This window comes from Anas acuta, chromosome 20 (genome assembly GCF_963932015.1).
Source record: "Anas acuta chromosome 20, bAnaAcu1.1, whole genome shotgun sequence".
NCBI lineage: Eukaryota > Metazoa > Chordata > Aves > Anseriformes > Anatidae > Anas > Anas acuta.
Genome location: NC_088998.1, coordinates 10,850,929 through 10,863,458, shown reverse-complemented (window position 1 = coordinate 10,863,458; position 12,530 = coordinate 10,850,929). Strand labels below are relative to the sequence as shown.

Below are 12,530 nucleotides of genomic sequence, written 5' to 3'. Positions count from 1 at the left end.
AGGAAAACCATCCCCGTGTGCCTGCTGTGACCCGAGCAGCGCTGAGCTCCGGGCCCTGACAAGCCCCGCTGCCCTCCGGAGCTGTGCCGTGCCCCGTGCTGGGGGTGGCACAGCGCGGCTCCCTGCACCCTCGTCCTTTTTCAGTTTGAAGAGCTCCAGGAGCCCGAACCCGGTGCTTTAAGTGCAGAACATACCCAGCGGGTCGGTCACTGCACAGTGGCTGAGGGCCAGGCTGCCAGCTGCTCCTCAACGCCCTCCTTCGGGACGGTGAGCTGCTTCCAGGCACGGACACGGCTCGTGGCTGCGGCGGGGGGAGCTGGGCTGGTGCTCGAGTGGCGAGCCTCGAAGCATGCCGCTGGCCAAGCAGAACACGGCCATCTGCGGAACGGGGACTGCCGAGGCGGGGGTTCTTGTTTCGGGGTCACAGGGCGCTCGATTTCTCTGTAACACGAGGAGAGAACTCGAATGTCTCTGGTTTGGGAGTGTGAGCGCGTCGGGTGCTGCTGGGCAAGGATGCTGTCGGGACAGACGAGGCTGCGGTGGTGCTGCTGCCCCAATGCTGCTGTGCGGCACATTTGGCAGCTGTCTGCTGGTGAGCTGCACTCTGCACACCTCCTCCACAAGAAATCAGTGGAAATGAGGTCCGTGAGGTTTTCATCAAGCTGATGGTGAGAAAAGCAAATGATTTTGTCTGTCGGATATTTTTCATTCACACTTCAGCTGCCCAGGATGCGGGTTTTCAAAGACACTTTCCTAAAGGAGACGGCGAACGAGTCATGAGCAGAAGGGGAGGTGCTGATACCCTGTCCTGACAGCTGGAGCTGTACGCTGAGGAGATAATTCCTTTAAGCTGTGTTTGTGCTGCTGCATAAAAAATAGAACGATAAATTGCTGCTACTGTTTAGCCTGGTTTTGGTGGAAAAAAAACACATGCTGATCTTCAAATGTTTTTAATCTACTTGGTGAGCAAATATGCTCAGCTCCTAACAGAAGAATAGGAACAGATTTCTCTCGATGTACGTGACTAGTGCTTTAGAATTACAAGTTTTATAGTCATCTCTCTTAACCTGATACAAAAAAGGCAAAATCTTATCCTGCCTTTTCATGGAAACCAGCAAAACGTAAACTCTTGTGTTGTTGCTGTGAGGTCAGATCAAACTAGAATTAAAGCTTCAGATTTGTCTATAGAGCAGCAGTGTATGCTGAAGTCACTTCAAAATGATTTTTCCACTGGGCAGAATGGTAGCTTCCTTTTTAGAAATGTAGGTATTTTCCCTGTCCTGTAATCTACAGATAAAAACAAATATCAACAAATACCGAATGCTAGGAATGATGCTTCTATCTTGGAGTATGTTTTCTAGTTCTCAAACACTTTGCTGTGTTTTCCATGCTGCTTAGATGTGTGCTGCCACACTTACAAGCTAATAAGCGAGCTGGCGTCCTGCGAAATGAGATTATAGCAGCAGACAGATGCAGATGGAATGAGGCCGAAGAGAAAGGAGTGTTTCTGGAATTGCAAACAGCAGGAGCTAATACGGTTTGCAAACACCAGAGACAGTAGGCAGAGAGGTAGGTGCTGGGAGAGAATCAAATTTCCCTTGATTCTTGTCTGTATGCAGTCCCCATTCCTAGGAGGCTAATAATGCAAGCTTTTCACTCCAACAAACCCGAATTGTCAGTATTTTAGGGCTGCAAGGCAAGTGGTCAGTGAGGCTGGAGGGCCGTAGATCACTGAATTGCACGAAAGTTGCTTGAGTCAGTTGTCAAGGAAGGAAAACTTCTTTAACAGGGCATCAAACTCCCAGATCCCATAGCAGACGTGGTTAAGACGAGCTGCGTGTGCTCTCGGGGTGCGGGTAACGGGCTGCAGGACTGCTGCCCCTTCCCCTCTGCTCTCAGAGCTGGCGCTGGTCTCGTGTCCGGGACAGAGCCCAGGGCCTGCTCGCGGGGCTCTGGCTGCAGCATCGCCTGGAGCCGGGGGCTCACACCCAGGCACTGAGCATCCCTCGGGCACGGGGAGCCCCGGGTCGATCCTTTTGCTGCCGAAGGACAGTTCATTTATTGCAGTCATCAGCGTGAGCCACAAAACACTTTCAGGTGGCCTGTAGGAAGAAACAAAGACCTCATGAAAATGAAAGAGCACCAACCACAGCTACACCCACGCTGACAAATTACGTGCTAAGCTCATTCATTGATTTGGTCCTCTCGTGATGTGCAGCAAGAGCTACAGCTCTGGTGATTGATTTATACGACACAGAATATCATATTTCTAACACCTGCCACTTCCCTGTGCTGAAAGTGAGTTATAGACCTAACCACAGGATGCCAGCAGTAGCTTTATGTATGGTGCGGGGAGCATATCTGCTGCAGCTCAGCTGTCTTGTTTTAGGATTGAGCATTACAGAAGCGTATTGCAGGTAGGCCCTTACGAAGCTTTCACCCTTCCTAACGCAGTGTTTAGATGTTCACTGTGCATTCAGGGGTTGGTTTTAATTGTTCAGTCTTTGAGCACATGTGGCAGCAGTGGAGGAATGTTTTCATGCCTAGTTCCTTCACCTGCTTCTCACGTTCTAGGATGCTGCTGAGATCCTTCCATGGAGCACGACCCCGTGGCCAGTGAGTCCTGGTTACTCTTCTCTCCTTCCCAGGGTAGCAGGAGAGCCGAGTCACAGCAAGCTCTGGGTACAGCTGCAGCCCGGTACAGCAGAAGCTGTAATGATATCTTCACAAAATTAGACTTGAACACTGTTAAATTCATTAACTGTGAGGTTAGGGGGAAAACTGTTTTCAGAGCTCCCCACGTGTCTGTGCTTGCCCAGGATCTGTCTGTCGGTGCTGGTCGTGCACCAGCTGCTGAATTACAGGGGCACGGCGAAGAGGTCCGGTCGTGCTTCCATTCTGAAGTGCTGGGGGCTGGCACCTCTGGGAATGCTGGCTAACCTACAGCCCGATTCCTGGCATCTTCCACGTGGCACGATGTGCTGCTAGTTATTGGTGGTTGAGTCTTACTCTGGGTTGATAACGCTTCAAAAATCAGCAGCATCTCTACCCTTGCATAACGCTGCTCGATTTTACTTAATGTAGGTAAATGTGCTAGACTGAATGGGTGGATTTTTCTGAGGTAGTATGCCAAGGACTTGTGTTGGCCAACATTTTATCAGTGATCAAAAAGCAAATATAGGATTTTCACTAATGTACACACAGCACAAAGATTTGCAGAACGATTATGCAATTGATCTTTCAATATTGGAGCAGTCTGGGCTGCCCGCTGGGCCATATCCCATTCAACCAGAGCGTGTTCCAGGTAAATGGCGTGGCTGGGAGCAGGCAGCCTGCCTGCAGCGGGCACCTAATGCTGACAGGCACTGGCTGCAGAATGTCTTCATGGGGCAGTGCCTGTCATTGCAGTGCTTCGTCCAGAAATGCTGATGCGATCCTTCGGGAGCTGGAGGTGGGCCCTTCATGGTCACTGCCCATCTTGTGCTGATGGCGCTGTGTTGGAGTGATAACAGTGTGGTGCTGCTTGCAGCCCTGATCGCCTAAAATACGGGGAATTGCCCCAAAAGATCAAGGGAGCCTGGTAGTCCTGTCTTAGCTTATTGAAAAGACTGAGAGTAATTATCTTGTTGGATTGCAGCCACAAAAAGGATCTCTTGAGTAGAGCTTCCAGCACAGACAGGACCCGGCGTTACCAGGCTGCCAGCTGAAGCTCTGAATTTAGATTAAAAATACAAATTGAAACCAGTGATTTCTTACTCTTGGTTACCCCTACATCTTGTAGTGGTTTTTGCTCCCACATCAGGACAGAATGCCTTTAAGAGATGTGCCTGGTGAGTAGGGGCAGTGCTGTGCTCTGAAATCCTCACCGTGCGGGCTGCCTGCCCGGCGCGTTGCAGAAGGCTTCTGGAAATCCCAGCTGGGAGTCGCGGTACGGCTGGTGCCACAGCCACACGCGTCTCCTCTCTGCTCCGATCCGTGTCTCAGGAGGCATTTCAGGAATCCCGTGACTTTTGATGGCATCAATAAATCAGACAGCACGCTGACAGAATTTCCCTGGAATGTAAACAGACATTTAGGGAACGTCTGTGCTTAGGGAGGGGAGCGCAGGTACAGCTCCCGCAGCACGCGGGGCGTTGGAGTGCTGTGCCTGCTTGCGGCTCTGTTGGTAAATAGGAGCCGTGAGTGTTTTCCATGCTAACAAAAATAACTGTCAATATTTATCACGAAGTGACCTTACTTCCCGCTCCTCTCTCCAAACAGCATGTTTTCAGAGGAGAGGTGAGACGAGCAGCTCTGCCTGATGTAGGGGAAAGGGGAGGAATGTCTCTGTATGGTAAAATTGGCTGATAAGGGATAATGAATCACCTCTAACTCGGCTCTGCTCAGCAGTAGCTGATCTGGAGAGCTGCAGGCTGCTCAGCCTCGCCTCGGTCCCTGGGTAAAGCATGGAGCTGATCCTCCCCAAGGATGTTTCCAGGCACAGGTAGGACAGGAAGGGAACTGGGAACGCTGACAGGGGCTTGCCAAGAGCAAACCGTGCCTGAGCAGGCTCCTTCCTCCTGGGCCGGGATGGCTGGGCCCCGAAACGAGGGGAGGGCTGCCTGCCATTTACCGTAACCTTAAGCAAGACTTTTGACACAGTCTGACGTGCCAATATTTTGGCCAAATGGGGAAATGTGAGTGAAAAACTAGCTCTGTCTGGCTCAGAGGGTAGCAGTCGGTAGGTGAAAGGCTGACGGGTGGCCGGGTACTGAGGGGACCTGTGCAGGGGCAGTGCTGCTCGGTGCTGGCACCAGCCAGAGCACGGCGGGGTGTGTGTCTGACCGGCTGGTGAGGTTCTGGAGGAACCTCAGTGACCAGAAGGGAAGGATCGACCGAAACCTTCAGGTTCAACAGAGAGCAGCTGTGGTGCAGGGCCCTGCTGAAATGCTGCGGGGCCCTGCTGAGCCTGGGGAGCGCGACGGCTCCTCAGGGCGGTGCGGGGAGGCTGGGGGCTCCGACGCCTGCTAGGCGAGGACAGGCCGAGGGGATTGCGGTTGTTTAGCTTGGAGAAGAGGAGGCTAAGTGGGGATTAACGGCCGGCCTGCCAGTCCTTTAAAAGTGGTTCTAGGAACAAATGGAGCTGGACTCTTCGGGGGTGTGTGGCAAAAGGTCAGGACAGCGATGGGAATTCCTGCTGGATGCTCTGAGGGGATAAAGGTGTTCTCGGGAGTGATGCAGTACTGATGTCTGGAGAGGCCGTGGATCCTTGGAGATTTTCAAAACTTTGGTGAAGAGACCCCTGGGCGAGCTGATCCAGCCTTGAGAACGGGTCTGCTTCCAGTGGCAGGGCACCAGGTGAGCGGCAGAGGCCTTCCACTCTCCTGATGGTCGTATGAGTGTGATTCTGCAGCTGCTCAGGGTGCCTTGTGCGCTGTACTCCTGTGTGCGATGTGCTGGGCTGCCAAACTCGTGCACCGATACCTTCAAAGCCCAATGCGATGTCCCAGGTTCAGGCTAAGTTCATTTCTAGGAGTATCCCCCGCGCACCCCTTCAATTAGCATAAACGGGGACAAGGGCAGGCAAAGGTCAAGAGGAGTTCAGAACAGCATAACCTCTTTTTGCTGGCATTTCCCAACGTTGCTCATCCTGCAAAGCTCTCCTCGCTCCCCTCGCCATCGTGTTTACTATACAGCTGTAAAAGTGGGAGAACAAGGCTCGGCTTGATACAAGGGAAGTTCGAAATCGAGCGGTTGAGAATAGGTAGCATTGTTGCTTAAAACAGGAGAAATAATTGATTTATGTTATGGTGGCCAATTAGGCTGTAAAGTGGGAAACTCTTAAAGCAACCCTGTGGCTTCAAGGCAGCCTTTGCTCTGATTTCTGCCCAGCAAATAGGGGGTACCCCAATAAAGGTCATCAGCTCCATGAGCTAAATTATTAATTCCTTTCATGCCACTCAGGGCTTGTAAACAGTATATAATCCAAGAAAACAATTGGCACTGTTCACTTACTGGGCAGAGGAAAGGTCAGAGGGTAAATAGTTGTATTGGCACCAGCTGCTCCTCATAGCTGAGCAGACTTTTGTCCTTTTCATCTGGTAGAGCAAACCTGTTTCCAAAGCTGTAGCTGGTTGTTGATCCATATCTCCTCTCGTAGCTGAGTTGCTGTTAGGAGCCTAATGTTGCATATAATTATGACAAAAAAAGGGCTGGAGGGGAGGGATGTGCATGAGAACCAGCATCGCTGTGCTTCGTAAAGAGCTGCTTGAAATAGTGAACGTGCTAGTTTATGTGAATAAGAGGCATTTTATAATTCACCTGTTTGAGGCAAATTGTGGGGTAAGTTGGTGCTTTTCTGGGGTCTCGGCTCGCCGTGTTCCTGCTGGGATGGCGTTGTGGGGCTCACAGCAGGGCTTGGCCGAACACGGAGGCGATCCCAGGAACTTCAGAGCTGGCACCAGGAGAGCTGTGACCGGTGTGCTGGCCGTGGTGAATGCTGATGATTAAAAAATCGATGTAATGTCAAGCAGGAGCTGAAATTACCCTTTCGAGTGTAGCCAGCAAGTGTTGCATTTCTGTTGTCTGCAGCTTTCCATGTGGCTCTGTAGCAGTGTGAGAGTGCACGACTTGAGCCTACGCCAGCTCCCTGGTGACACGCTCACCGCTCAGAATTACTCTTCCGAAGGCACGCGTGTTGTTTGGTTGCTTTTTGAATGATATTTGATAAATTATTCCAGATGTTGGCAGGTGTAGCTTACTGCCCGAAGTGCTGGCTATTCACACCGCCGCTCCTGGGGCGCTGCCATCTGGCTGGCTGGGGGCAGCTGACCTCTCCCTGCCGGACAGCAGCAGGTAACCTTTACACGGCCATCTGCTGATCGGTCACTGCAGCCTTCCTGAAAGCTCAGCTGTGCACAGCACTGGTGTCTCCATGGACTAAATCTTGCCATTCTCAGGAGAATAAAAGTAACTTCAATGCTGCACTTACTATTGAAGTTGTCCTGGCTATATATGGAAGCATATTTAGCTTTAAATAGGGGTAAAAAAGAGGCTCTTTCCAGGTATCTAAAATTGTTATACTGCAGATAAAGAATCTTTTTTTGTTGTTTTTTTTTTTTTTTTTTTTTTACTTACAAAAATGTGTATAGTTTGAGTTACCTACCTCTTTCAAAGGGTTCACAATTCCTGCATTAAGGAGAACATAGAAATAAAGTGGAAAACAGGAAGATGCAAAACTTTTTATTTTTCCTGTAAGCAGATCAGGGGAGCTGTAGGAAGTGCTGCATGGCGTGTGGCTGTCAGCGTGCTCCAGGATGGCTGTGCCATACCCAGCTTTCTGGACAGCGGTGCGAGGAACACGAGGAAGAGCCCAGCCATACAAGGGCACGTTTGGTAGAAGTTCTGGGCAGTAAATGTCTCCAGTTAACAGAAAATGAGATGGGCATAACCCAGGCTGTTTAAACCTGCCACTTTTGTTGTGAGTGGCCGTCGGTACGCTGAACTGAAGCTGTTGGACTTGTGTAGTAAGACCAAGGCTGCTCAGCAAAGAGCTCGGTAGGTGTGGCTGGAGACATAGCGGGATTAATTTCTGTAAGCACAGAGCTGTGTGTGCTCTTCGTGTTCCATGACAATGGTCTGCCCAAGTGTTTACGTTCATTTGTGGTTTGCCTAATTAGAGCAGAACTTTGCAGTGCTCCGTGTAAACAGAAGCCCTCGGTGCCGAGCTGTAAGAATGTGAAGGGCCTGATTTGGGCTGGCAGCAAACCCTGGCTGTGGGCTGAGCTGGGCTTCTGGGGCTCTGCTCTGTGGCTGAGGAATGTAAACTTGTGTTTGCTGGCTCTTAAATATGACAATTATATGTAATTGTGGGATCTACCATCATAAAAATGATGGAGAGGGAGACTGATTTGCTGAACTTGGGCATTTGTGGTGATGGCACAAGAATGAATGTTGTCTTTTTTGAGAGAGATCCAGCCCTAGAGAGCACTTCTTCATGCTACCTAATCTCAGATTAAAACTGACCCCATTACTAGGAGATGACTTTCTTGGTTTGGATCCTGGGCAGTTGGATCATTTGCAAAGTGCAGAGAATACCTGGCTCTTGGTTCAGATCACGCTTTTTTTTTTTTTTTTAATTTCTTTGCAGGCACAGGATAGTTCTGTTTCTTTTTTCAGATGTTATAAAACAAAGCTTTTTGGAATGTCTTTGTCTTTAAAGATACTTGCTTCTGGTACTGCTTCAGATCAAATGCCAGCATTTGTGTGCTTTTGGAAGGGAATCTGTCTTCCTATCAGGAATCTTTTGAAGGAGCACTGGACACAGTTGTCATCTCTTTTCATCTGCAGTAATGCTCCACTTAAAAGATGCCATTGCATACGGTTTAAAGCAGACAGAATTTAGGATTTCTTCACGCTGAAGTGTTCTGAAGTCATGTTCTTATCTAACTTGCAGTGGTTTTGCTGGAATGGCAATTTGAAAAGCAAGTCTGCAAGTAATGGGTATGTGAGATAATATTGTAAAAGGGAAAAGGGTGGTGCTGTTAAAAACTGCTTCTCAAAGCTACTTCCATAGATAAGATACACCTGTTTAATTTAAATGTACATTTTCAAGATTAAAAACTTATTAAGGCACTTGGTAAAACACACATCACAATTTTCTCATTTTCACTTTCTCATTAGCTACAGATGTGGAGCAGATGAGTTCCTCTTCTCCTGTCCTTCCTGTGAACTCCATGGGCAGTAAGTACCTCGTTTTCTTGCCAAATACAATGAGGTAGAATTTCTCACTCTGAGATCATATAAAGAGATGAATTCATACTTCACTGTAGAGACTTTGAGAAGTTTTACAGCTAATGCTTACTCACAGAACTGAGGACCTGATATTTGGTTACAGAAGTAGCACGGTCCAGGTCTGCACATCGCTGTTTACACCAGCACAAGGTAGGTTGCATAAGATTTTACCATGAGAGATAGGTCAGTGAAAGCTGTGAAGTAGTTGCCTGAATGTTAGTGATACGATGATTCAAAAGGAACCTGAGGTGCTGGCAGATTACATTGACCTAAAAGTATCCATCTGAAGTGTATCCCTATTAAACTTAGAAATGTTATAGCTGGGAATTCCTAATGAAACTGAAAGCAGGTGGTAAAATCTTCCATTGCAGCGCAATTCTGGGCCTGTAACATTCTGTGACTAAAAATCTGGGCTGCTGGACACTTAAAATAAGGTGAATGCAGAATTCTTTTTTAATACTCCATCTAGTGGTATTTACTGTGTCCAAGGATCAAATGGATTTTGTTGGTTATAATCCACTAGATGGCAACAAGTCCTTGTTGGACTTGCAATTGTTACAGACCGAAATCAATGCAATTCTATTCATAATAGAGGGATGAGGTATGTGCAAATTTCTCATTTAAAGCAACTTTTTGGTCATTTTTAGAAACACTCTGGATTTTTCAAGTGTGGCATACTATTATCTGACACTTTAAAATAACGTTCAGATGCTCAGAACTACTTAAGTTCTTCCAGAGTCAGGGCACTGGGCATTCCACCTCTGTTACCGTGCTCATGGCACTTACTTTTATTGGAGAACTGTGGTTCCTCTGCAAGGGGAGATGTTTCCTCCCTCTGTAATGAGAACAGTCCTGTGGAATGAACGTAACGTAGGCTCAGGGTTGCAAATGTACGTGCAGTTATTTGTGTGTTAAGGACTACTTATATTCATCTAGATAGGATTTCTTCTAGTTGTTCATTTTGATATAGAAATTTCACATGCATTTATAATTTATTTTCATAAACTATGTGTGTATAGCTTATGAAAATATTGTTTGATGTTCTGTTGAATCTTTGTAGCCTGGCATAGCTTACAGTTAATGCATGAGGGGCCTGAATGCAGTAAAAGGTATTGAAACTTAATTTTCCACTGTGTTCTCATATCAGGATATATCTGCCAAATACTGAAAGCAAAGGCTGACTAAGATGAGTCAAATGATTTTTTTTTTTTTCCCCTAAATACTTGTATATTATTGCTGGTCTGAATTTGTCTAGCTGCAGCTGTTATCTTTGCTAAACCGAAAAACGCTTGTCAAACTTCTGTTCCGTATGAAGTTATTTATATAAACTGTTGATTAATTAAATAAACTGAGCTCCTGGAGTTCTTTTCACGTCTTCCTGTCTTTTGATCACACCTTCAGTGCTGGTGGGCAGGCTGAGCGCAGCAGCAGGGACACGGGCACGCTGCCGCTGGTGCCGGGTGGGCAGCAGGGCCTGAGCCGCTGCGCCTTGACAGATGAGCCCTGGCAATTCCTGCTGGGGCAGCCCCTAGAGCTCTGCAGCCCCAGCTGTCCGGTCTGAGGTGCTGGCAGCACTGGGGGTGCTGGTGCTCAGCTTTGTCCCGCGCCCAGCAGCTGGTCCTGCTGCCTGTGAGGCTGCTGGCCCCTGCTAGGGCGCGAGCAGCTGGCGCCAGAAGCATCCCAAACTTCCCAAGCATGATTTTTCAAAAATCCTGAGTATGTCGGGTAACCTGTTTTTCCCCTAGTAGTTTTTTTTCTTTGCTGTCTCATTACAAAACATGATTAAAGCAAAAGGCTTACGGATTTTCACAGTGGAGTAGCAAACTGAGTTCTTATGCTTCTTTGTGCGTTAGGAGCATTGAGCTGGGGAGCGTCTGCTTAAACCTTGTGATTTTCATGCATTAGCAAACTTACTCTGTAGTTTTCTGCCTGAAATGTCTTACTTGGAGTAATTGCAGTGAATTATTTTCACATTTTTTTTGCAGTAAGGATGAACATCTGGCAAGACTTTATTTTGTATTTTCATATAGATGTATGTGGGGAAAACCAGTAGGTCAAGTGAGATTTCGGTGTTTACAAGAAAACATTTGTGTTATTTTATATTGTTTAAGAAGCCACTGGAAAAAGTACAAATTGTGTGATCATACGTTTTCAGCAAGTCTTCCAAACATGCTGAAAAATTTGGAATTTCAAAGGCAAAATGTCAAACTGCATCAAAACAAGTCATTTGGCTAGCTCATGGTTATGCAATTGCGCAGGCATGTTTTCAGCCTGATCACTTCTGTACTACTGCAGTGAACTTTCTAGATCCAAACTGACTTTTGCCAAGGGTTTCAGTAGAAAAGCTCTGTGTAGGTGACTGGCACTGAACAGAGCCCTTCAGTGCCACACCTGGGAGACTTTTCCTAAAGCCGTGTTTTGCAGAGGTGCCTTCAGTTTGTGCATCAGTTGAACTCAGCGAAGCTGTTCCTGTCTACTCATTCTGCTAAAAGACAAACTTTTTTAATTGTAAAACTTTTTTAATTGTGATGCTTCTGCTGGGCGAAGCAGCGTTCACTGTTGCCCCTCTGGTCATGCCCTGTGCTGCATTTTGGGGGCTGTGACTTGCTGCTGCCCCATCACCAGTGACTTGCTGCTGCCCCCCTCCCATTCTTATCCTTGTCACTTGTCATCTGGGCAATCTCAATTCCGTCAGCTCTCATTGATTGCTTTTTAGGACTTGATGTTGTTCCATAGTTGTCTCTGTCAGAAGGACTCATTTCCTGTAATCAGGTGAAGCTCGCTGCATGGACTTGTGCTTTCCTGATAGTGAAAACTGAGATTTACAAATGCAGCAAGGAGTTGTGTTGTTTTTATTAGAACAGTTGATCAGCTGAGTTTTCTCTCCCTTCTGCTCCCTTACATAGCTCTCTCGATCATTCCTTACTTAGTCTGTTAGCTGTCTTATGTACATTTGGGCCTTTTTTTAAAAAGTACTTTTTAACATATGTAGCTACATTTAATGTTCAAATTTGTATCATGTGAAAAAGATATTTGAAGTCACTGATAAATGCCAATGGTTTATTCCTGCTTTTCAGTGTTTACGTCTCAAGTAAAATTCTAAAAAAACAAACAAACCAACAACAAACAAACCACAGCAGAATATAAATATTACGAGTTACTGTTTTAATGTGCTTCAGTAGACAGTACAGACCTGTATGAAAAGGCTTCCACATTTAACCAGGATGCTTTCTGTATCTTTATAAAGTGTCCAGCATGGGCGCAGCTCCCATTGAAGCTGGTAAGGGACAGGGAGGAGTAAGTCAGTCTGCCCTGAACTGGGATCAGGATTGTTTTCCTGTATTTAGAACAAAAACACAGCCTTGAAAAGCCGTGTTCGTGCCCTGTTATAACATCTGCTTTCTACAGGGGATGCTTATTTCATCCAGAATTTCCTGCTTTGTAAAACACTTTTATCTTTGCAGTGGCTGTCAGGTGGCAAAGCATCCCTGTGTGCCTGTGCTCGTGAAGGAGCGTGAGCGGCCGGTCCCACAGCTCCCACAGCCCTGCCCTGTGCCAGGGGGAGGAGAAGCTGAACTCAGAGCTGCTTCAGCACGCAGCCTGCGTCCCTCCTGCCAGCGAGCCCCGAGCAGGAGGAGCGGGCAGTCTCTCAGCTAGCTGGTCCGCAGTTTGCATTCATTGATCAGTGAGTTGATAGAAACGAAAACCCACCGACAGCAATGAATGTTGAGTGCAGCCATTAGGTGCAGTTCCTGCGG

At 47.5% G+C, this 12,530-nt stretch overlaps 1 protein-coding gene across 1 annotated transcript in view; it reads left to right on the top strand.

Annotated features, from left to right (window-relative positions):
- The window catches only part of NR6A1 (nuclear receptor subfamily 6 group A member 1), a 73,800-nt gene that overhangs the window by 5,035 nt on the left and 56,235 nt on the right, over window positions 1-12,530 (top strand). Inside the window, 1 exon segment of the mRNA XM_068656465.1 lies at window positions 8,662-8,721. Coding sequence (XP_068512566.1) covers window positions 8,662-8,721 — 60 coding nt within the window.